General features: G+C 35.7%; 3 protein-coding genes across 8 annotated transcripts; all 3 read left to right on the forward strand.

Annotated features, from left to right (window-relative positions):
• The first annotated feature begins 3,076 nt into the window (after window positions 1–3,076).
• Window positions 3,077–7,277, forward strand: LOC132037378 (transmembrane 9 superfamily member 12). Of its 2 annotated transcripts, XM_059427884.1 has the most exons (3): window positions 3,077–3,252; window positions 3,284–3,316; window positions 4,813–7,277. In XM_059427884.1, the coding sequence occupies exon 3, from the start codon at window positions 4,896–4,898 to the stop codon at window positions 6,873–6,875; it is 1,980 nt and encodes a 659-aa protein (XP_059283867.1). In that variant the 5' UTR covers window positions 3,077–3,252; window positions 3,284–3,316; window positions 4,813–4,895; the 3' UTR covers window positions 6,876–7,277. The 2 variants fall into 2 exon arrangements, with proteins under 2 accessions (XP_059283867.1, XP_059283868.1); XM_059427885.1 differs by lacking the exons at window positions 3,077–3,252; window positions 3,284–3,316 and adding an exon at window positions 3,549–3,569.
• A 2,913-nt stretch (window positions 7,278–10,190) lies between these two features.
• Window positions 10,191–20,858, forward strand: LOC132035924 (uncharacterized). Of its 2 annotated transcripts, none has more exons than XM_059426090.1 (22): window positions 10,191–10,355; window positions 10,989–11,474; window positions 11,992–12,299; window positions 12,391–12,480; window positions 13,422–13,553; window positions 13,663–13,781; window positions 14,221–14,385; window positions 15,021–15,126; window positions 15,549–15,654; window positions 15,757–15,864; window positions 16,443–16,606; window positions 16,708–16,825; window positions 17,812–18,036; window positions 18,396–18,586; window positions 18,701–18,868; window positions 18,968–19,073; window positions 19,170–19,307; window positions 19,408–19,566; window positions 19,685–19,891; window positions 20,006–20,200; window positions 20,334–20,405; window positions 20,493–20,858. In XM_059426090.1, the coding sequence occupies exons 1-22, from the start codon at window positions 10,308–10,310 to the stop codon at window positions 20,649–20,651; spliced, it is 3,570 nt and encodes a 1,189-aa protein (XP_059282073.1). In that variant the 5' UTR covers window positions 10,191–10,307; the 3' UTR covers window positions 20,652–20,858. The 2 variants fall into 2 exon arrangements, with proteins under 2 accessions (XP_059282073.1, XP_059282074.1); XM_059426091.1 differs by having other exon boundaries at window positions 11,992–12,289; window positions 12,390–12,480.
• A 633-nt stretch (window positions 20,859–21,491) lies between these two features.
• On the forward strand, window positions 21,492–24,828 carry LOC132035925 (uncharacterized). Of its 4 annotated transcripts, XM_059426094.1 has the most exons (3): window positions 21,492–21,705; window positions 22,004–22,058; window positions 24,259–24,828. In XM_059426094.1, the coding sequence occupies exon 3, from the start codon at window positions 24,288–24,290 to the stop codon at window positions 24,594–24,596; it is 309 nt and encodes a 102-aa protein (XP_059282077.1). In that variant the 5' UTR covers window positions 21,492–21,705; window positions 22,004–22,058; window positions 24,259–24,287; the 3' UTR covers window positions 24,597–24,828. The 4 variants fall into 4 exon arrangements, with proteins under 4 accessions (XP_059282077.1, XP_059282078.1, XP_059282076.1 ...); XM_059426095.1 differs by lacking the exon at window positions 22,004–22,058 and having other exon boundaries at window positions 21,492–21,688; XM_059426093.1 differs by lacking the exon at window positions 22,004–22,058 and having other exon boundaries at window positions 21,494–21,789.
• The last annotated feature ends 240 nt before the right edge of the window (window positions 24,829–25,068 follow it).

The following is a 25,068-nucleotide window of genomic DNA, read 5'->3' on the forward strand; positions in this document are numbered from 1 at the left end:
AAATGACCCTCTGGTGGTAACCCAGAATACCCTGTTGGACCAATCTTTAAAGTTTAACCCACATGGATTTGGAAAAGATGAGAAGTCAATGAAGGATTGAGTGTAGAGTTTAAGCATTTTTTTTTGTGCGGAATGCCTTCAAAAGCAATGGTCTTTTAATTTTTGTCCCTCAAATTAGTGGTCTTTAATTTTTGTCCTCAACTAAAAACTCTTGTTTCGGGTTCGAACTCCCGCTTAGTCAAAAATTTTTTTTTAAAAAAAATCCCAAGGTAAAGCTTGGATTCACAAGGCAGAGTTTTGCCTCAAACTTTACCTGATCAGGCAGATTTTTGCTACCTTCAAGGCAGAGTTTGATCTGCCTTAACACAAAGTTTGAAGCTCTGCTTGTTCAGGCAGAGTTTGACTGCAAACTCTACCTGATCAGGCAGAATTTGAGGTACTTAAGATAGAGTTTTGCCTTCATACTTGAAGGCTTTGCATTAAGGCAATTTTTTTTTATTCAGTTGAAATTTTGCAAAACTCTGCCTAAGGCCTATTTTTTTGCCCGAAGAGGCCTAATTTTGTTACGAAACTCTGCCTTGCTATTTTTTTTTTTTAATTGAGCCGCTGTTTGAACGCCGGACCTCGAGGTATTAAGCGAAGGGAAAAAATTAACGGCCACCAATTTGAGGGGCAAAAGTTAAAGACCAGTGCCTTTGAAGGGCAATCGTGGAAATGACAGGTACAGTTCACTAGTAGCCTCCGTAAGGGTGGTCTTGTTTGGCCCTTCTTAATAAAAATTTAAAAAGTAGCCTCCGCTTTAAAAAATTTGCTAGGCAAAATTTTTATTTCCCATCGAGTATAAGTTGTGGTCATATATTAGTTGTGCGTATAAGGCTGAAGTTCAGGATATTTCAAAATAGTGAACCTACTCAATTGACCACGCAATTGACCTTATAGGCAAAAACTAGAATTTATGCCTCATGGGCAACAAAAGTTCTTCCCAATTAATTTTTTCAAGTGAATCATTATTTAAATTTTTTATTAAGCGAGAACAAAAATTTAAGATCGGACACTTTTAGTGACACCACGCGTTATTCCTCGGAGTGCAGAGGACATGCATTAAAAAAAAAAGGCCCATGGGCTTTTTATTATAGAGAGCCCATCACATTTCACAGATTACAGTAGAAGAGTTAAAAAATAAACTTCCCCAAGTGTAAAAGAGGAGAAAATGACATAAATGGTCCCTTAACTATGAGAGTAGGTTCAAAATAGTCCCTTAACTATGCACTTAAGGTTTTGGTACTTTAAGTTTGCAACAAGTTAACAAAAATAGTCCCTTAACTATGAGAGTTGGTTAAAAATAGTCCCTTAAGTATGCACTTAATAGTTTTGATCCTTTAAGTTCGCTAAAAGTTAACACTTTTAGTTTCTGACAGAATATTCATCGAACTTTATTTGTTAGATTTGCGAGACTATGGAAAAAAGAAGAAGAAAAAATTAGCGAGAACTCACATTTAGAGGTACACATTATTAAAGAAAAGGCCAAATACCTCGGGACAAAATCGACGGACGTTAGTCCGTTATAGGGAAAAACCAAGGAAACAACCAACAGACTTGATAATGTTAAAAAATAGTGTCTCGAAGCACAAAGACCGACAGACTCAGTAGATTAAAATTGAGGGAGTCCATCGGCTATGTAAAATACACCAGACTCGTTTTTACTGAAACTCGGTATAAAAATAAATACTTCCATTGTAGTGATTCTTTTTAAAAAAAAAAAATAGTTTCCGTGCATTTTTCCTCAAAAATAATCGAGGGACGTCCGTTGGCTTTCATAAAAAAGCAATAAATTTTTTTAAAAAAAATAGTGTCGCTCAATTTTATCCATAGGTTTTCGTTCATCATTTTTTCACTTGTTTTTAGTAGTGACAATTTTTATAGTTTCTGCTATTTCTAATTTATTTCTGAAGTCTGGTGTATTTTAAATTGCCGATGGACTCCCTCGGTTTTAATCTACTGAGTCTGTCGGTCTTTGTGTTTTGAGACACTATTTTCTGACATTATCAAGCCTGTTGGTGTTTTCCTTGGTTTTTCCCTATAACAGACTAACGTCCATCGGTTTTGTCCCGATGTATTTGACATTTTCTTTAATAATGTGTACCTCTAAATGTGAGTTCCCGCTATTTTTTTTTTCATAATCTCGTTAAATCTAACAAACAGAGTTCGATGAATATTTGGTCGAGACTAAAAGTGTTAAATTTTGGCGAACTTAAAGGACCAAAACTGTTAAGTGCATACTTAAGGGACTATATTTAACCAACCCTTATAGTTAAGGGACCATTTTTGTTAGATTGTGGCAAACTTAAAGGACAAAAAATGTTAAGTGCATTAAGGCAATTTTTTTTTATTCAGTTGAAATTTTGCAAAACTCTGCCTAAGGCCTAACTTTTGCCCGAAGAGGCCTAATTTTGTTACGAAACTATGCCTTGCGATTTTTTTTTTAATTGAGCCGGTGTTTGAACCCCGGACCTCGAGGTATTAAGCGAAGGAAAAAAATTAAAGGCCACCAATTTGAGGGGAAAAAGTTAAAGACCAGTGCCTTTGAAGGGCAATCATGGAAATGACAGGTAAAGTTCACTAGTGGCCTCCATAAGGGTGGTCTTGTTTGGCCCTTCTTAATAAAAATTTTAAAAGTAGCCTCCGCTTTAGCAAATTTTTTATTTCCCATCGAGTATAAGTTGTGGTCATATATTAGTTGTGCGTATAAGGCTGGAGTTCAGGATATTTCAAAATAGTGAACCTACTCAATTGACCACACAATCGACCTTACAGGCAAAAACTAGAATTTATGCCTCATGGGCAACAAAAGTTTTTCCCAGTTAATTTTTTCAAGTGAATCATTATTTAAATTTTTTATTAAGCGAGAACAAAAATTCAAAATCGGACACTTTTAGTGACACCACGCGTTATTCCCCATAGTGCAGAGGACATGCATTAAAAAAAAAAAAAAGGCCCATGGGCTTTTTAGTATGGAAAGCCCATCACATTTCACAGATTACAATAGAAGAGTTAAAAAATAAGCTTCCCCAAGTGTAAAAGAGCGTGGATCTACAGAATAATCAAGGTTGCATCATGAGTAATTAAGTACAACAATAAGATCTAAAAATCCTGGATTGTAACTCACACGCGATCATAGGTCCGCATATATAACACGCGCAAACTGTTTTTACTTTTAATTGCAAGACAAGTTTACACTTGACGATTCTCTTACCCTTTTCCCCATTTCTTCAAATTTCAAATCCCCTTCCATTCCATCCTCATTTCTCACTTTCCGGTAACAATTTATTGCTTTCTTATGCTATTTATAGATCTAGGATTTAGTATTAATAGTCGGGACAACTGTATTTAGTATTAACAGAAACGGATCTAGGATTTTAATTTACTAGCTACTGGACTCACTGTTCCTTTTAATTACAATGAGTGAGGGCATATAATTATTATATATGTCTTAATATAAATTATGTATATATAATTTGAGTGAATGAGGTGGATCTGTTCATGCTAGCATTAGATTTGGTTTGTCATTAGTTGAGTTATTTCTGGATTTCATTTTCTTCTGATTTAGATCTTATGTGGAGTTAGATTTGAATGAATGATTTGTTACCTTTTAAATTCCAAATTATAAAATTTAATATGTATAGTAATATGTTTGAGTTGGTGTTAAGCTGTTCAGTAATAAGATCTATGTGATATTAACTTTTTTTTTTTTTTTTTGGCTCTGTTAATAGTCGGAAGTGTTTATCCGGTATGTAGAGGTGGATTTAGTATTTTAAAATTAGTAGGCTTGGATTATTTTCGCGCTAACTATTTCTTTGTGATAATAAGCGCGGACATAGTAATTTAGGATTTTTGGATTATTTTCACGCTGACTATTTCTTTGTGATAATGAGCGCGGACGTAGTATAAATACGCGATTTAAAAAAAAAAAATATATTTGGGATGAGGTGTGGTTGTTGTTTTTACATAAATAAAATTGAGTATTGGCGCGCGTTCACTTGTTTTACGTGGATCTGCGACCGCTTAGTGTTACCGTTGTACTACTAGTATTAGTTGGATTTGGTTAGAGTGATTTGTCTTACTTCTGGATTTCATTTTCTTCTGCTTCTCTGGCTTCTAGATCTTGTGCGTGTTTAGTTGCGTAATGAGTGGTTAACTTATTTGCAAATTCAATATGTACGGTAATACATGTGAGTTTCAGTTAAGATGTTCACTAATATGATCAGTGTGATATGGATTTGTTTCTTGCTCATAAGTAGAGGCGGATCTTGGATTTAAATATTATGGGTTCAATATCTAAGATTCTTAGCATTGAGCCCACTATATTTTTAAAATTATGGGTTCATATCTAGTATTTATTGCAATTTAATGAGTTTTTAAATTTATGCGTCGCGTCGAAAGTGCTGTGTTTAGATGAACCCGGTACGGATACATTGGATCCGCCCCTGCTCATAAGGGCCTAATTGGTATTTATATCTGCATTTTATTTTAGTCTACGGATGAAGTAATTGTGTTACATTGACTGGCATTAATGCTAGTAGATATATCTCTATTCTCATAGCTCGTAAAACCTTCCTTTTCGATAATCCCCATGGCTCTTGCTTGTTTCACCTCTCAATCATGCTTCCAACTAAATAAAATAAAAATAGGATAGGGGATATAATGTGAGGTGGAAATGTCCCTTACCTTTAGGAGGAAGCATAGTTTTTTCTGATTCTTTATTTTTCATTTATCAAGTTTTAGAAAGATTACTAACACGGATCCTTATCTCAGGGTTCCTGGAATAATCTACGGAGATCTTGTATTTTTTGGTTAGATCGAACTAGTTTTCAGGCGATCGGTGTTTTTGTTGAGCAATGGCTTCCCCATTGATCTCAACAAGGAAATATTGGGGTTTTTTCATCTATGTCGTTCTCGTTTGTCATGCCAGTAATGGGTTTTATCTTCCTGGAAGCTACATGCATACATATTCACCATCTGATGAAATCTTCGTCAAAGTGAATTCATTGACTTCGATTGAAACTGAACTTCCATTCAGCTACTATAGTCTTCCTTACTGTAAGCCTCCAGGTGGAGTCAAGAAAAGTGCTGAGAATCTAGGAGAGTTGCTCATGGGAGATCAGATTGATAACTCCCCCTACAGATTTAGGATGAATGTCAATGAGTCTATTTACCTGTGTACTACTTCACCCCTAAATGAGCATGAGGTAAAGCTGTTGAAGCAGAGGACCCGTGATCTGTATCAGGTTAACATGATTCTCGATAATTTGCCTGCTTTGAGATATGCCAACCAAAATGGGCTCAAAATTCAGTGGACGGGGTTTCCAGTTGGCTACTCACCACAAAACAGTAACGATGATTACATAATCAACCACCTTAAATTCAGGGTTCTAATTCACGAGTACGAGGGTGCTGGAGTTCAGATAATTGGTACTGGTGAAGAAGGTATGGGTGTCATTTCAGAGACTGATAAGAGTAAAGCGTCTGGTTTTGAGATTGTTGGTTTTGAGGTGGTTCCATGCAGTGTCAAGTATGAGCCAGAAAAGATGATAAAGCTCCATATGTATGACAACACTTCGTCAATAAATTGTCCACTGGATCTTGAAAAGTCTCAAATAATAAGAGAGCAAGAAAGAGTGTCTTTCACTTATGAGGTTGAATTTATTAAAAGTGATATTAGATGGCCATCTCGATGGGATGCTTATCTGAAGATGGATGGTGCCCGAGTCCATTGGTTCTCAATTCTCAACTCTTTGATGGTAATATTTTTCTTGGCTGGTATTGTTTTTGTTATCTTTTTGAGAACTGTTAGAAGGGATTTGACCAAGTATGAGGAACTGGATAAAGAGGCTCAGGCACAGATGAATGAGGAGCTTTCTGGTTGGAAGCTTGTGGTGGGTGATGTTTTTAGAGAGCCAAATCACTCGAAGTTACTATGTGTGATGATTGGAGATGGGGTTCAAATAACTGGAATGGCAGTTGTCACTATTGTTTTTGCTGCATTCGGTTTCATGTCACCAGCTTCACGAGGAATGCTGCTAACAGGCATGATATTGCTTTATCTTTTTCTGGGAATTGCTGCTGGTTACGTTAGTGTGCGTGCTTGGAGAACAATAAAGGGTACTTCCGAAGGTTGGAGATCTGTTTCATGGTCAACTGCATGCTTCTTTCCTGGGATAGTCTTTGTCATCCTCACTGTACTGAATTTCATCCTTTGGGGAAGCAGGAGCACTGGCGCACTCCCCATCTCATTGTATTTCATTCTCATATCGCTCTGGTTCTGTATTTCAGTGCCTCTCACCCTCTTGGGAGGATACCTCGGCACTCGAGCGGAGCCTATTTCATATCCTGTGCGGACTAACCAGATTCCTAGGGAGATCCCTGCACGCAAGTATCCCTCTTGGCTTCTTGTTCTTGGTGCTGGAACTCTGCCATTTGGAACCCTCTTTATTGAACTCTTCTTCATCCTCTCTAGTATTTGGCTTGGACGATTCTACTATGTTTTCGGTTTTCTGCTTATTGTCCTCCTCTTGTTGGTTACTGTTTGTGCTGAAGTTTCAGTTGTGCTCACTTATATGCATCTTTGTGTGGAGGACTGGATGTGGTGGTGGAAAGCATTCTATGCATCAGGTTCTGTTGCTCTATATGTGTTCCTGTACTCCATCAACTACTTGATTTTTGACCTTCAGAGCTTGAGTGGCCCAGTATCAGCTATACTTTACCTTGGCTACTCTTTGATAATGGCAGTCGCAATCATGCTTTCAACTGGCACTATTGGCTTCCTCACATCATTTTACTTTGTGCATTATCTTTTTGCATCAGTGAAGATTGACTGAAGAGGTGTGCAGGGTGATTACTATAGTTGGATGGCTAAAGACCTGTTGTGCATTGTGGAACTTTACCTAGTCCTGCCAGAAAGAGTATCTAAAATTGCAGCAAAGGACTTTTGTACTTTCTATTTTACTGTAATGTTCTGAGGCTAGATATTTTGTTAGTCCAAAGCTATTGTTTAGCATTTTCATCTTTCATTGTGTTTTAATTACATTTCCCCCCTATTTCTTGTATCTTGACAGCCTCTACTTTCAATGGAAAAATCACCAGAGAACTCATTGTAGCTTTGAAATTGAAAAGGAAGATAGGTTTAAGGTGGTTTTGTTACATTCCACCTTTTGAACTGTACTCGGCATAGATTTGGTTGTGTTGCTATCTTGTATCAATATCATATCTGTATTTCATCACGTGGCTGGATAGTTTGTTTTTGCAAATGCACTCTTTTTGAGCTCCATTGATATTCGACGTGATTTCTAGCTTGTGTTCTCACATTGCTTGAGTTGTAATTATTGGAAATAAAGAATCAGAGGGGAAAACTGTCCTCCGGTACATTTTGCTGGACACTTGATACTGATTCACAACCAGTTACAGTGTCTTCAGATTAGAGGCCCTCAGGTTGCAGAGTATGTTTCTTAAGCGCTTTCTCGGTGTCCACTTTGTACTGCTTCCCATGGCTGCGTTCTATTAGTCCTGTCTTTGCAATTGCTCCATAACTCTGGGGGCTGAACTTTTTACTTTTTAAATAATGGTATTTGGTACAGTTTCGGCAGAATTCAGCAGCTTTGGCTCAAATCTCATATTTGCACTAAAAAATTCATGTAATATGTGCAAATTATGACAGCAATGGAGAACCCAGTACAATTCAAAACCTATAAATGTCAAATCCTAAGTTCGCTTGAGTTCAAGCACTTGGAAAGGGGCGAAGTCTTTCTACCTATGAAGGTCACTGAAAGGAGAGATAGTGACCATTTGCATTGGGAGTCAACCAGGGAGGTCTTAAAACCTTAATCGCAGATCTACACGAAATAATCCTGCAGATCATACAACCCAAAGACGCAAAAATGCTGCCCAAGTCAATATAACGTTGCAGTTTCTCTTGACCCACCGCTCTTGACTAGTATTTTGCGTTGCAACTAATGCAGTCAGTAGTCACCAAGTCAACATATGCAATGCATGTCCATTAGCATCATAATAAAGATTTCCAAGTATTGACTCTTATGCACTGACAGCACTGTTATTGCTGCCACCACCTAGCTAGCTAGTAGGATAATTGGTATTACCCCTGCTGTGATCTATATAAACTTGAAAGGGTTTCTACAATATCTACGGACATTCCAAAAGAAACTAATAGTAACCATGGATCATTTTGATTTTAGGCATGCTATTCTAGTGTTTGTAAACATACTCAAATCCGTAATCGCACTACCCTGGCAATGGGATCCATTCAACATTCACCAGTTTACTTTAATGGAAGTTAGCATTCTTCTCTTGATGTTCTTCATTTTCTCTTTCACCTCCTTTTATATTCGTCTGAATCTCCAATTCAGTAACACTAGAAGCAGGCAGTGGCAAATATGTATACGAGTCGGAGATTTCTCCAAAACACTTACTCTGTCATTGCTGGTCTGTTTGACAGTACCACAATGTATATTTTGGTATGCTTATCCTATGATCATATTGATTTCCCAGTGTTACACTTGGCTTGCCAAGACTTTCAATAGCTTCCTGGATTGGCTACAAGGAATGTCTCCCTCAATGCCCGTTTTTAATATTTTCGTCGTAATGACACTTGCCACTGCCAGTCTAAACCATGAAGAACAGCAACCCAGTTCAGGGATTGAAGCAGTTTAACAGATGGACAATGGAGCTATTATTTGTACATTTTTGCAAATCCAAAATTTGAACTTATACACTGGGCTAGCCCCAACACTTTGATCAATATTGAGTAGTGGTTATTATGTTCCCTTTTAAAATAAAAAGGTACAAATAGTTCTGTGATTAAAAATCACACTGTACAGGACCAAAAGTTGTTGCAGACTCCGTCTAAACGACTGATGTGCTCCTTGCATTTCAATTTATGTAATGATGTTTGACTGAACACAAAATTTTGAGGAAAAAAAAAACTTTCAAAATTTGTGGATTATAAATCATTTCATTAAAAATAAAATAAAACATGTAAAGTTAAATTATTTCTAAATATAAGAAGATATGATTGTTCTAATTGAGAAATACTAAAAAGAACGTATTACCTCATAAATTGGGAAACAGGGAATAACAAATAGTGTTGGCTTAGAGAAGGATCAGAAGGTCATGAAAATTGGTACAAGATCTAAGTAAATTCTGTAAAGTGCAAATGAAGTTTGAAGGCATGGTACTTGCGTTAAAGGTACTCTTTCAGATTCTAGAGTTTAAATTTTATGCACCATAAAATGTAAATTATCACGGGCTATTAATTTTATATTAAATGATGGAAATGACAAAGATTAAATTATAAGTAACTTTTGACTAAGCAAAAAGTTTCTATACGCTGGAAATGGAAAAATTTAACTGAGATTAGAAATGAAAAAATTTAACCTCACCTAACGTTTCGCACTAAGTTAATTTATTACGTGGGTCATTTAAATAAACTTTTATCATCTAATCATGTTAATTGGCGTATGTGGTTACTTTAATTTGTAACTATTACTAGTAAATTACTTGGATTGGAAGTTTGGAACCATGTTTTTCAAGTTACCGACACATATGTACTGTAGACATATTTGTAATCAGCTTGACAGTATAAAATTCTAGACTGACACTTAAAAATATTTACTATTTCGTTGAGTAATTAAATAATTTTAAAAACCTATATGAGGTATGGTTTTTCCTTTCTATCGTCAATGATCAAGATCTATTTTTTTTTTTTTTTTTTTTTTTTTTGAATTAAAGGTCAAAAATACATCTTAAGTATCGCTTGTTTTTAGTTTCCTATCTGAACTATCAAGTGTCTCCAAACTATCATCAACTAGTTTGCGAAACACACATCAACTATCAACTTTGCAAAACACACTTCAACTATCTGGGTATTTTGCAAACTTATTGATAGTTTAGGTATGTAACTCTAACACTGAAATTCAAAAAAAGATGATACTACCATTATTTCTATTTTTTGGCTCACTAATAATTTTCTTTATATAATTTTAACGCAACGAGGTTTAGTGTGGACCGCAAATAGAAATAAATGATTGGGGCAGCATTATACTATATTAGTATTAAATTCATCTCCTTTATTCATACTAGCCGTTAGAAACAGCTCAAGACCGCTCTTCTTGTCTCTCTCTGTTTCACCCATTATACTGTCCAAATTCCCCTTTCTTCTATAATCCTTCAAGCTCTAAATCTCTCTAATACTCCAATTCATTAAATTCATTGCTAATCAATAATCAACAAACAAAAAAATGTTTACAGAAGGTTTGGATGAGTCTGCAATTAACTGGATCAAACAGGTACTTAACAAAGTTCTCACCTTTCTTCTTTACTTTTTAGTCTCGTAAATTTGAACAAATCCTACAACCTTGTATGTATCCACTATTTTTTACATCTTGGTTCTTGTATATTTTTTATTTTTAAATGAATCTTTTAGAGAAAAATGACAAAAATGGTCCCTTATGTTTGAGCCTTTGAAGGTAAGTTCAAAATAGTTCCTTAAGTTTGCACTTAACAATTGAAAAAAGTCTTCAACTAACCCACTAGTTTTACATGTGGGGTTTTCTTAATTTTGTTTCCTGAATAATTCTTGAAACTTCTGTTTGGTAAAATTTTGGTATACTTCTTAAAATAGTCCCTTTCTGGTGTACTTGTTTTAGTTGTAAAATTGAAAAAAGTTTGTCAACTTTGTATAAACTCACCATTTTTACATTTGGGTTTTTATTAATTTTGTTTTCTGAATGAATCTTGAAATAAAATTTTGGTGCAGGGATCAAACAGGTAACAAAGTTTCCATCTTTCTATTACAGTTCTTGTTTTAGTCCCGTAAAATTGAAGAAATTCTGCAACTTTGTATATATCCACTAGTTTTACATATGGGTTTTTATTGATTTAGTTACCTGAATAAATCTTGAAATAAAATTTTGGTGCAGGGATCTGAAGTAAAACAATCTTGTACTAATACAAGATCACCGTTATCCGAAAAAATTGATGATATATGCCCAATTCCTAAATCTCCTTTGGCTACTTACACACCAAATTCACATACATTACCACCTTTGAAATTTCATTCTGGCCTTTTGAAACCCCATAACACAGTGACAACACTTAGCATAGACAGCAATGAAGACGATTTCGATTATGACTACGACGATGAAGAAATTGAGAGTGAGTGTGTTTCTTCAGCCCTAGATGAACTTGATGTCCACCATTACTCTGAAGAAGAAGAAGTATTGGGTACCAATGTATGTCAAATTAAAGGAGCTACTGGATTGAGCAATCGAAATGGATCGACGTTGAATAGAGGAATTTTACAAGAGAGTCTTCGAATTGAAGTACCACAAAATTTTGGACAGAAAGCTAAAATTTTTGGTGCTCATAGCTATCTGCGTGATAAAGTTCAACCACATAGTGCCTATGTAAGAATTCCTTAACATTCCTTGCTTAAATATAATCTAGTGAATACAATGCAATAAAATCATGTTGGTTGGTTGGTTGGTTGATTGATTGGTAATGTTTCTAAATTTGAGTTTTTCTTGATGAGAAGTAGGGGCAGAGTTTATGGGTTATAAATCACAATTCTTGTGTTTATTGGATTCTAAATAAATCTATTTATAGAGATAATTACAGTACAATGCCTTTCTGTGATCTAATTTACAAAATAGCTAGCAAATGTATAGGTTATGTATATTAAGTATAAAATATGCATATTGTATACATATAGATTACATAGTCAGCGTATATGTTTTTTAATATTTTGGCGCCTGTAACTAATTTCGGCAGACTAGCCAAAAATGAAAAAGCCCTCTTTTATACGTATTAAATGAATCTTTTAGCACAAATACAGGGAAATTAGTGGTTTTTCCCGAACATGTAACTATAATGTTGGCTCCGCCACTGATTATTTATTTAGAAGTTAACTATTTGTAAATGCAGGCAACACCCGTTGGTAGGCTAAATGACTTAGGAACCCCAAGTGCACCGCCGATAGTGGATATTGGAGCAGATGAAGATAACTCTGAACTAGCAAGTGGATTGAGCACTTGTGGAGGATTGATTGGAAATGAGCATAATAATAAGACAGGTTTTTCAGAAACGCCAGAAGAGGCTTGTTATGGAAATGGAATTGGTATTTCTGAAGGGTTGTCTAGAACACAGGACAACAAAATGATTAATATTCCAGAAGCTGCAGATGAGGCTTGTTATAGAAATACACAAGTTCTTTCAGAGACTGAAAGTAGAGGGTATGAATAGTTGAACTGACCTTCAGCATATATGAAACATTTTTCAGCATGAAATGCAAGAAACGAATGATATAGTTTCATTTTGGTGCAGGGGAGATAAAGCAACTGTTGCAGAAACAAATGCAGTGCCCTGTTACCAGCAAGGAAACTCAGTTGGATTTCCAAGCCGCTATGATACCAGGTTTTAATTTCTTAATTCACTTGTCTTGCTTGCTGCACTATGTTTGTCTCTCTCTTTTTTACTACTATTAAAATGCTAAACAACTCTCTTTATTTTTTTTTCAAAAAAACATAAAAAAATAAAATAAGTGAAACAAAAGAAAAATTCTCTGAAAGCTTATGATGTAGTATGTAAGTGTGGAACTGTGGCATTTCTAGTTCTGGTAGCATGTGCCTAGATTCAGCAGAAGTCCACATAAAACTTTAAGTCATATCTAAGAAGGTATTCCATAACAAATTATTACAGAGTATAAAGGGTTTGTGTTTTATCATGGCCTTATATTGGCTTCACCTATTGTATTTTTGCAAAAGGATGATGGTCAATTCTCCCTTCACCCCCCCGCCTCCCCTCCCCCACCCTCCCTGACAGGATTTTAGAGATTAAGGTGACTGGAACAATAGTAAGGCTGTGTATAATAGACCCTTGTGGTTCGGCCCTTCCCTGGACCAGTGGCGGAACTAGGATTTTTACTAAGGGGTGTCGTAACATAAAAAAATAAATATACGATGAAATTAAGGGGGTTCAACACATAGTATATATACATAAAAAGTTCTTTTTTACAGTGTAATTTTTTGACGAAGGGGTGTCGATTGACACCGCTTGGGTGCATGTGGCTCCGCCACTTCCCTAGACCCCGCTTATAGCGGTAGCTTAGTGCATCGGGCTTCCCTTTAAGGTGACTGGAACAATAAGCAAAAGTCAAGTCTGAGCTGAAGGGATAATTAGCAGGTTCTCATTAAAGTGGCTTCTCCTCTTCACCCTTATTAACCACTATAAGTAGCTAGACATCTAAACATTTTCACTTGGCCTCAATCCACCTTATGTGCAAAAAAGAAGTGTGACTTTTCCTAATTCTTATTTTCCTTTAGATTGCAATTAACTGATTTCTTTGTCAAAAACAGTCAAAACGGATGGCAAGTTCTCCTGGCTTATGATGCCTGCATTCGTCTATGTCTAAATGCTTGGGCAAGAGGATGTGTTGAGGCACCTGAATTTTTACGTGATGAATGCCAGATGCTTCGAAGTGCTTTCTGGTATGCTAACTTATCTTTTCTCCCATTGAATCACTTAAAAAAACACCTTTTTATTGCTACGGCATCGTTTTCCATGACTAATACCAATCCCTCACTTATTCAACTTTAGCTTGCAGAAACTGTTGTTGCAACCTCGATGCATGCAGACAACAGAAAGGACCCATAAGACCAATGGACAAACATTGCCCTTGAAAGTGAGAAAGATAGTCGGGAAAATTCGTGTGGAAGGTATGACTCAAAGACAATTATTTTTGCTAACTTTTTTGAAGTTATTAGTAGTGCACTTCTTTCCTCTTTTTATTTTTATTTTTTATGCTCGAGTTATAATGCAGAGTTAGTAATTTCTTCTTATGTAAAGACATACTTGAATGATAATTTATCGTTTCATCCAATTTTTGCTACGATATCTTTTTCACTTTTAGACACATTACTTTCCAGTTAAACATTGATAGGTCTACTTATCTTTTGATCAAAAGATGTGTTAGAATGTACACTTTTAAATGTTCAAACTGAAGATAGAATGCAGTTTGTGTATCTGCCAGGTGAAGATAATGAAATAAAAGCTGTCAAACTACAAGTAGATCTCTTAACTTGTAGTGTAAAATGTAATGTGTATCTTCACTTACATAGTATATGATGCTTGACACCGTCTCTAAACCAATTGCAGTAAGAAAGTTAAGAATTATACCAAAGAGGAAGCTTAAGAGCACAGACTCAATGCGAGGTGCAATTAGCATGCAGGCAGGAGCAGAGTATGTCCGACATGTTTCGTCACTGGTGAAACATGGCATCAATTCTCTTAAAAGTCATTCATATCTGTTGACATCCGAAGGTTAGTACTTCTTATTGAAAGATCTTTCTTTCTCTTCAAGTGGATCACGGAAAGAATTCGCCTAAAATGCTTGAGTAGAAAAAACATAAGTCTTCCAAAAAGGTTTATTGAATTTGATGACAGCTATACTTGATTATTTAGAATGGTTATTCTAGAGGATAAAATAGCAAACTGATTGATTTTATTCTTTTTTTTCATTGTAAAGTATGGAATGGTTTCTAGGTCAGAAAATGATGATTGAAGAGTGCTAAAAGAACTACTATCTCTAAGAAATAACACGGACTTGGTTAATCATAGAATACAGCGGAAGCAAAAAACCATGTAGGCGATACCAACTAGTAGTGGTTATTATCCGTAATAAAATGTGTTTGTGAGGAGGTATTTAGTCTGGTGTCAATCTAAGTGTGAGACTTACCTGAATCAAGTGTAATGGTTCCCACATATTCATACAACTGACCCCAACTAGTCCAGGCTCAAGGCCTAATTGATTCATTAACTAACAGAGTATTGATGATTGTCTATATAGGTTCTTATGTGCATGTTAAGAATTCATATGAGCTCCCTGAAAATAACATGTAGAGTTTTTGGATCTGCGTATATCAGTAAGATAGTTGTTTTTCCACTATGTTCTGCAGAATCCCTGAGATGTTTACTTCTCCTGAAGAGTTCAGCTGAAGATACTAAATTTGAACCAAATTCTGCTGTTATGCTGCTGCCAGGAAGTGGTGATCACCATGACTTGTAAGTTGTTATTTTACTTTGTTACTGTCCATAGTGGCTCTACAATGCTTATTAATCCAGTTGAATAACCTTATCTTGCACTTCCTCCGAGTCCTGAATATTATTAGGATGTGAAGACTTCCAGTCGTGTGGTTATCTAATAATCGAGAAATGTTTTCAAGATTAGAATAAGTTTCATGGGAGGCTTAGGGAACTTCTTTTCTCTGATTAGAATTTTCAAGAAGAGGAAAAGGATATTTCTGTCAAGATTCCAATGTCACCTTTTCAGTTAAAACATAAGATGGTTATAATAAGATTTCTTGTAATCCATGTCCTGATGGTTGCATTCAATGAATACTTCTGTACTTCCAGATTTCCATTTAACAGAGTGATGTTGAGATGCTAATTTCTCCAGACAAGATAACACATGCTTCTGAATTCAGTTTTCCAGAGAACCAAGGAGATGCTCTGTTGATTGAAGTACAAGATATGAAGAGAAGTACTTTGGGTCGAACTTTAATACCAGTTTCAGCTGTGGCAGACAATAGTGTATGTCTAATCCTCCAATATGTCATATTGTTGTGGCCAATTTATTCAGTTTTAAATTTTTTATCATACCGCCTTCTTACATCAGTTTCGCAATTGCTCCAGAATGATAAGATTCGTTGGTGGCCCATTTATCATGATGATGAATGTGTTGGGAAGGTCCAGCTATCAATCAATTGTACAATCACAACCGACGAGACAACACAAGTCAAGGTAACCATGGACACTCCACTTTTTTGTCTTAATCTAGGTTAAGGTAGAAGGAAGGAATATGAGTACAGAAGAGATAATATCAAATGTCCTTTCCACTTAAGTCAAAAGAGAGAAAATTAAAACTTGAATCTGTTAAAGTGGGCAGCCCGGTGCACTTTATTTTTATTTTTTAATCTGCTAAAGTAGTATGATTTCTAAGTTTAATCAATGTTTTTACTTAAGCTGGTGATTATTAATTTATCTTGGCTCACTTAGTAACTTCCAAAGCATAACATTCAATCAGCATCAGTGCCTATCTCTGTTCTTGAGATTTATACATATTGATATATCAATTGACATTTGGCATGCTAAAATGACATTTCACTGGAGTTCTTTTGACTAGAGGTCTTAGTATTTCTTCAACAAAAACAATTTTTCTCTTGCAGTTCAATAGTATAATATGCCTGTTATTATAAAATTTAGATACTCAGAAATGTACTTATGTCAGTATGTGTGGTGTGATGGTGTCTTTAACTCATTAAATAGGTTTTCAAATTAGTAATAACTTGTGATATGCATTTGATTCCCATTTATGACAGAGTGGACCGATTGCCGAGACTCTTGCATATGATCTGCTACTGGAGGCTTCCATGCGTGCTCAACAGTTCCGTGCACGAAGTTTAAGGTCTGAGGAACCTTGGAACTGGTTACTCACAGAATTTTCTGAGTACTATGGGGTAACTGATACCTATACTAAATTGAGGTACTTAGCTTGTGATACATTTTTTTATCAACCAGATACCAAATGGTATATTCTCTTGAATGTGTCTTTTCAAGAAGAATCTGATAATTATAATTCAACAGGTACCTTTCATATGTCATGGATGTTGCAACTCCAACAAAAGATTGTTTGGAGCTCATCCATGAGTTGCTTGTGCCAATTATGAAGGCAAGGAATGACAGAAGTATGACAAGACAAGAGGTATCAAATTCTAAACTCTCAAACCTTCAAACTTCATATGATGCTGGAGATCTAGACTTTACAAATTTGTTTCACAAAATCAAATTCCGCAGCAATCTAATTTAGTTTCCAATAATTGCAAGAATTTTAACTATTTCTGAAATTCGTTGCAGCATCCTTTTTGTTTCAAATTTGTTACTCCCTTCTGCTATTTTATATAACCTGCTTTGCATTTTACTACCTTCAAAATTTTACCATTTTAGAGAAGGTCCAATAAGCCTGATATTTTAACGTCCTTTCCACGTCCTTTCTAAGCATACATTTTATTAATTCAAATATAGTAACTTAGTTAAACTTTCTTCTCTAAATCTCCATGGAAGATCCACTAGGTCAAAAAAATGTGTTAAAGTAGGGATAAACCTTCTATACAACCAAAATAAATATCTTTAATGAGGATAAACCAGTTCATCCAATTAGATTTTTGATGTAGTGCTGCTATACCAGCCTCACTTTAATCTCTATAATAAAACATAGAGAGTAAGTTCAACTTTTTCTTCTTTCTGTTGCTCCATTTGATAATTAAGAACTTGTACTATAACAGTATTTTCACACAAAATCTCATCAAAAATTGAAATTTGGCTCCTCTAATAGAATCTTTGATGGATCCTTCAATATGATTTCTTCTATCCCTCCCTGAGTTGTGAAATGTCATAGATAAATGGTATGTTAGTATACTCAAGCAACCGTACCCTTTTCAACTGTATTCAGAAACTATAGAAGAGGTCAATGCATTTTTCAGAAAATAAAGAGAATGCATATGGAACTATTTTGATAAAAGCTGGCTATCTAACCCTTTACCTTTCACTATTTCAATACCGACTTATCTTTTTGAAGTGTTAATCATTGTACTAGACTCGGTGTCATAAAAAATTAATTTCAAGTGAGCGGTCCAAAATCAGGTACCTGAGCTGAGACTGATGCAAACTTAACATTTTTTCTTTTTTCAGAAAAGTTTGCTTCTGGATTGTGAAACTGAAGTTGAAAGCCTCCTGGCCTCTGTATTCGAAAACTACAAGTCATTGGATGAAAGTTGTCCCACAGGTTTAGCAGACATGTCAGCTCCTATACCAGAAACTGCAGCACCAGCACTTGCTCCTGCAGTGCAAATTTATACTCTTCTCCATGATATACTTGCTCAAGATGCTCAAATGACACTTAGAAACTATATACAGGTTAATCTTCATTTTATATTTCTTAAAATGTTGAGCTTTACCATTTTAATATTCTTCAGTACTTTTTAAACTTGATCTTTACCATTGCCTAGATCTCTCCCTCCACATATTGATGTCAACCTTGACATCCATCGCAATTACTGACTTTGGACTTTGGTGTAACAACTTATTATTCTAATTACATGAAAAGTACTCTGATGGTTTTAAAGTTAGACAAACCAAGCTAAATAACAATATAAGTAAGATACTACTGAATGCAACAGTCTTTTACGCACATTCAGATAAATGGTTGTGAGCAGCTGGTTTTGATTGCACCATTTATGTCTCATCACGAGTCTAACGATATTATGATTTAACAGACAGCAGCGGCAAAGAGGTGTCGAAAACACATGATCGAAACTGATGATTTCCTGTCAACAAACCTAGAGGGATTTGTCATGGATTCAGTAACAATATCCACTGCTTATGCGAAGATGAAGAACCTCTGCTCCAACATATCAAATGAAATCCAAGCAGATATTAAGATCCATAACCAACATATTCTTCCAAGGTATGTTGGAAATAATAGTAAGATGCATTTGGCATCAATGAAATTTGCCTACGATTACTGCTCTATGTTCTTATTTCTTACCGACTGCTTAAAGTTGGCATATTCCTTTTTCAGTTCAATTGATCTCTCAAGCATCACGGCTTCAGTTTACAACACTGAATTGTGTAAGAGGCTCAAGAACTTTCTTGCTGCATGGCCTCCATCGTGTCCTTCCCCACATGTGAATGAACTTCTGATTGCAGCAGCTGATTTTGAGAGGAATCTAGACTCATGGAACATCAGGTTATATTGAATTCATGTAACTTTGTATCAAAGCAAAAAAATTAATTAGGCTTGCTTAGACAAGTTTTCTCACATTGTTTCTTTTCTTTAATGCTTCAGTTCGGGGCAAGGTGGTGTAGACTCAAGGGGTCTCTTTCATAGTTATATAATGGTTTGGATAGAGGATATGCAACTTCACTTACTCGAGCTTTGCAAGGCAGAAAAGGTACGCTTCTCTCTTTATCTTCATAGGCTTAAAGATTTTCAAGAGATGCAATTGGTTTGATGAAGTTGCATATTCTCACTCTATCACCTCTTTCAGGTGTTATGGTCTGGAGTTGTAACAAACTATTCTACTTCTCCTTTTGCTGAAGAAATGTTTGAGAAAACCAAACAAATGTTAACTGAGTATGAAGTAGTGATCAACCGTTGGCCTCAGTACACCGTCATTTTGGAGAATGTGAGCTCCATTTTTGCTTGATCTGTTTTATGGCTGGAGAATGTATAACTGGGAAGCCCTCCCATTTGCTGATAATGCTTTCTGTTGATATCATATATAGGCTGTTGCTAATGTAGAAAGAGCAATTATAAAAGCCATGGAGAAACAATACTATGAGATCTTGACCCCTCTAAAGGATAGCATTCCAAAGAAGCTCGGCATGCAAGTTCAGAAATTAGCAAGAAGGCATTCAACTACTCTTTATAGCATCCCTAATCATGTAAGTGCTAGTAATAGTTGGACAGGTTATAACAGTCAGTGAGAGCTCTTTTTGTAATATTCCTAACAAAGAATGCGTAAGGATAATAACTAAATATGTTGGGGACTTGTTTTGACAGTTGGGGACTTTCTTGAACACAATCAAGAGAATTCTTGACGTCCTCCACTGTCAATTAGAAGACATTTTGAAGTCATGGGCATCCTATCTACCAGCGAATGGAGAAAAGAAGTCCAATTTCGGGGAGCAACTGAATGGAGTTACAGTATTGCTGAGGACTAAATATAAAAACTACATGCAGGCAATAATAATCAAGCTTGCCCATAATGTAAGCAAATAATATCTCTAAGTTTAGCTATTTAACTGTCATACTTTAGCTATTTAACTAACAGTCTTGGTATATTAAATGCATAAAATGAGGTTCATCTTTTTACTACTGCAGATGCAATCAAATCGTTGCACGCGTTTGCAAAGGATTTTGGAGGAAACAAAGGAAACAGATGGGGAAGCTGAAATCCGTGAAAGAATGCAAATGCTGAATTCACAACTCTCAGATTCCATAAGCAACTTGCAGGAAGTCTTTACGAGTGCAATATTTGTTGCAATCTGCCGTGGATTTTGGGACAAGATGGGACAGGTTGGTTAATCTAGTAGCATCTCAAATTTGAGCTATTCAACGACAATGATCTTTTCTCCTTTTTAAAAAAAAAAATTTGCCTCTTGAGTTGAGTATCATGTACTGACATTTTGTTCTTTTTTCCTTATACTAGATCATACTGAAATTTTTAGAAGGACGAAAAGAGAACCGAGTATGGTATAGTGGTTCCTATCATGCTCTTGGGGTAAGTAGAGCTAAAATTCAGTATATAATATGTATTATATACAAATAATGGTTCTTGACATTGTACTTGCATGGTTTACATTTACAGGTTCTGGACGATATATTTGCTTCCCAAATGCAAAGATTGCAAGGAAATGCTTTACAAGAGAAGGATATTGAGCCCCCTCGTTCAATAGTTGAAGCTCGAGCTATACTCTGTAGAGACAACAGCAACTGTGCAGATTCCTCCAACTACTTGTATTTTTAGGAATACACTGATTTGATCCTTCATATGTTTTTGGTGTACTATGTATTTGTCTTTTACTATTTCTTCCTGTTCATATATTCTTTTGTATGTAAAATTCCTATTCTTTTGTAAGTTGCTGTTGAACAAGAATAGATCTATCCTTGAATAAAATACTCGTCTCATCAAAATTCCAAAGTTATTTCGAGTAATTTTTGGTTGCCTGTTGGACATACTTCATTTTTGGTTTGAGTCATTTCTAATATAGTATAATATGGGATCTTAATCAGTGTTGAACATGAAGTCAAGTTTTCGGAAACCTTCTGTTTTAACAGGTATAAATAAATCTAGAGTGCTTGAAGTATCTCTCACTTTCATATTGCTATTACTGAAATCTGATTAAAGAACTATGATTTAATGCACAAAATAAGTTGATTGCTGGAGAATCAAATTATAAAAGAGTAAAAAAAGACAAGGTTATTCAACACACACACCCACACCCACACACACACACAAAAAAAAAAAAAAAAAAAAAAAACCAGTTTGAAACAAATTTTGCCTGGTAAAGTGGACTAAAGGACCATTTCGGCTAGTATTACTCCCTCCATTTCAAAATAAGTGGTGTTTCGCAAAGTCAAGAAATTATTACTTTTTTCTTCCAATTTTACCTTTATTTAAATAAATATAGTTTCACATGACCGGAAAACCATTAAAGATTTATTTCTTTTTCAGGACATTTGATTAAGGTAAATTGGTAAAAACACTTTTTACTTTCTAACGTTGAGTAGTTCTTTAAGTGGTGTGTCCTTTAATATGAAACTGAGGGAGTAAGGTGTTTGTCTTCACCTGGGCCAAAAGTGTTCACTTATTTCAAACCTAAAGGACCTAATATGTTCAAAGTAATACAAAAAGAACCAAAATACACTTAAGGGATACGCAAAGGACTCTTTTGGATTTTTTTCCCTTTTAGGGTTTTACATCCACAAGCAATATGCAACTTTTTACAACTATTATGGAAAGTTAACACTTATACCGCCGACCGCCGACCGCCGCCGCCACCGGTATCTACTATTTTGAGGTCAATTTTTATTTTTTATTTTTTTCAGTTTCAATCTATATTTGGTTTAATTGTGAAGGGCTGAAGGCATGATCAAATTTTAAGGTGATTTTGGTTTGAAAAGCTTATGTGTATATAATTTTTTTTTTTTTTTGAAATAGGAAAAAAATGCATTTTTTTGTGAGTATTGAATATAGAGCTATTTGAATTGCAAGTCACAATAGGTTGAATATCTTTGCTTTAACTTTTATTTTATGTATTTTTTAGCTTTAAATAAATAAATAAATACTATCTGAAACAGCCTCTCTATCTCTACAAGGTAAGGTCTGCGTACACTCTACTGTCTCCAGACCTCAATTGTGGGATTACACTGGGTATGTTGTTGTTGTAATTAAATAAATAAATAAAAAGAGTCATGAGAAGAACAAATTATTTTGGTTTAGCAGGAATAAGCTTGGTCCTTAAATAATGTTTTATTCTTAGTGTACTTGGTTCAAATCTCTAACTGGTATAGTAGTTCTCTAGATGTTTGGAGGGGTTTATCTTCAGTTTTCATGACTAACTTGCGCTTGCTCTTAATTTTCTTCATTCTTTTTGAGAACTGTTCCAACAAGATTCATGAATAAAGTTGCTTCCCTTATGTGTTGAGTCTGACTCATAGTAATCATTTATCAAAGAATAACTCTAGTTATCAAACTTTTTCTTTTTCTTTTTTGATGACCGAGAAATCCCTTTGGAGCCGGTCTTTTGGGCTAACCACAGTCTTCGGAAGTCGGGGTATGATGGGCCCGTCCCTCTATCTTTCTCCACTTAAATACTAGAGTTAGTTTGCTTGGCGCAAGACTCGAACTTGTGACCTAAGACTCTAGTACCTCTGCTGTGTGGTTTGCGAGCTATTGCACAGGAGCTGGGTTTACCTGCGCACACCCGAAGGGTAGCGGCTGCAGGTTCCAATGTCATCAAAAAGACACTAGCTCCTCAACCTTTGTCAATTGAGCTAATCCCTCGGGGCTTTGTGTGCACACCTTTTTCTCATTCATTGTAGTTCTCTGCATTAAAACAAATTATTAGTCAATAACTCAATATTCAGACTTAGAGTATTCATTTATAGTTGTTTTGGTTTGAATTTAGTTTTTGAGTTTTACTGGGACGATTTATTCACATTTACCATTATTTGTAATTTTACAAGTAACATAATTTGATCTATATAAGTTTCAAGACTTGTCATTGTGATCTAATCCATACAACAAGCCTGATATGTTGTTTGAATCCATCTCACTCTAAGCATAAGGGTCAGAACCCTATATTCTGAGCGCCCTTGGTCGCTTTTTTCTCTTACTAGTACAACTGCAGGCCGTTCATAGTTTAAACGTAGGGGTTGGAGCCATGTCTTTTCTTCAGCCTCCTCTTTCATTTTTTTTTTTCCTTTTGGGATAAATATCGGTTTTTTCAACTTACGTTTGTAATTTACCGGGGGGAACCATGCACTTGAAAGGAGCCGTGGTTTATCAATTATAACCAAAGACTAATCCAAAATTTAGACTATTCAGAATAAGTACAGTTTGTACCCACATTCACATAACTATCGTCCGCCCATGATTGACAATTGAAATCTCGTGTGCTATTCTATAACATCTTATTTTGCTTCTTGTCAAAATTTGCAATAGTAGCACGGTCATGGCTCTTATCCCTATCCTAGAATTTATAGAACAGAGAAAAAGATGCGCCTTCGTAATGCCAGGCTCACGGAGATTCAATAGTACTCCATTTTGTATACTTAATTGTAGACCATCTCGCTTAAGACACCAATATTTCGCTGCAAGTGCTGTCATTCTAAGTTATTATCTAAGTCTGCCTAAGCTAACACTATGATCATCTTGTAATATCATCGTTAGCTGGGAAATAGTATTAGTTAATTGGTTTTTAAATTCTTTTCTTCATTGGGCACATATATAGTAAACGGATTCACAGGTGAAACATGCAATCATTAAGGCGCAATAGGTTGGAGATGGGGAAAGGCGACTGTGGTGTTCATACCTGTTAGGTATCATCACCCTTCTTGAGTCTAAAAGAGAATATAGAAGGCCCCGCTGAATCATTATTATTAATCCATTTCAATGGATGCCAAGCATTTCATAGAGCTGTATGGCTGTATCAAAAGAAAAGGAGGGGAGAGAAAAGTTCACCCATGTTGATTAGGGTGTTCTGGATAAGGTAGAAGTTCTTTTGAAAGATGTTGAATTAATCTTCTGACTCCTGATGTCTGTTTTTTTTTTGCCAGTTAGTCGGATATATTTACAATTGTATTAGACATCTCACTGAACCCTTGTTGATAGTGGCTTTCGCAGATTTCTAGTTGTCACAATTTAACTTGTACGCATATTTGGGTTTGTAGCTGTGGCTAAGGCTTTACTTCTTGAGCTGTGCGATTCTAAGGCTTTGCTTATTCCAAATATATATTAATAGCGACTTCTCAGTGTTGAATACACCACTTGGCTTAATGTATCTTGAGACTGCTTGTTGAATAACACCACTTGGTTTAATGTGTCTTGAGACTCTGCTTTCTTTGTGCAGAGAATCCCATCCGTGTACTGAGCTGCGAAATGAACCTTGGTAGACTGAAGAATGTGGTAGCTGCTGCAGCCATTGAAGGAGTGGCTGAGGCAAGGGCCAGGATATTTGGTCATGTGCTTAATCCAACGGGGCAGAGATCACCTCACAAGGTTTTGCGCAAGAAGCTCATCGGTGAGAAAGTGTCACAATGGTACCCACATGATATCATGAAAGATGATCCTCTTGTGATGGCACGTCAAGAGCAAGAGCGCCTGAGCAAGCTTGAAATGCTCAAACGTCGTGGAAAGGGTCCTCCTAAGAAGGGTCAAGGCAAGCAGGCTAAAAAGCGCAATAAATAGAGATCATATATACTTTTAGGCTCTTTTCCTGTTTTACAAATCCTACTACTCTCTTTACTGAGCGAGACTCCATCCATATCCTTACTAGTAGTTTTTCTTTCATTCAATCGTCACTTACCGGCTTGCAAATCGGTTACTCTTTGCAATTTGATCGCGTTCTTGTTTTTCATTTCACAGGATTTCTTTCTGCAACTCAAGCATCTACTTTCAATGTAGTCTTTGTTTTCATGCTTGTTTCTGACTTGTAATACTACAGATACACATTTTTTAGTTGTTAAGTATCAACTAAAGTGAATTTAGGGGTTGATCGGTTTGGAGAAACAATTAGTTCGAATGAATAAAAAGGAATTGAGAATTATTAGTAGTCGTCTTAAGGCTTTGCATCCTTGTGGTAGCAATAATTGGCTCACGCTAATCAAACATTATACATTTAACTGGTACCAGATCATATTGAAACTTTTAGAAGGAAGAA

The sequence above is a fragment of the Lycium ferocissimum genome, chromosome 11, assembly GCF_029784015.1.
Source record: "Lycium ferocissimum isolate CSIRO_LF1 chromosome 11, AGI_CSIRO_Lferr_CH_V1, whole genome shotgun sequence".
Classification (NCBI taxonomy): domain Eukaryota; kingdom Viridiplantae; phylum Streptophyta; class Magnoliopsida; order Solanales; family Solanaceae; genus Lycium; species Lycium ferocissimum.

What these genes read in the sequence shown, in the direction of transcription:
- LOC132037378 (XM_059427884.1), top strand. Translation starts at nt 4,896, where the DNA reads ATGGCTTCCCCATTGATCTCAACAAGGAAATATTGGGGTTTTTTCATC.
- LOC132035924 (XM_059426090.1), top strand. Translation starts at nt 10,308, where the DNA reads ATGTTTACAGAAGGTTTGGATGAGTCTGCAATTAACTGGATCAAACAG. An exon ending in TTCAACCACATAGTGCCTAT is followed by an intron (nt 11,475 to 11,991) that starts GTAAGAATTCCT and finishes TTGTAAATGCAG; the next exon opens with GCAACACCCGTTGGTAGGCT. An exon ending in TCAGAGACTGAAAGTAGAGG is followed by an intron (nt 12,300 to 12,390) that starts GTATGAATAGTT and finishes ATTTTGGTGCAG; the next exon opens with GGGAGATAAAGCAACTGTTG.
- LOC132035925 (XM_059426094.1), top strand. Translation starts at nt 24,288, where the DNA reads ATGAACCTTGGTAGACTGAAGAATGTGGTAGCTGCTGCAGCCATTGAA.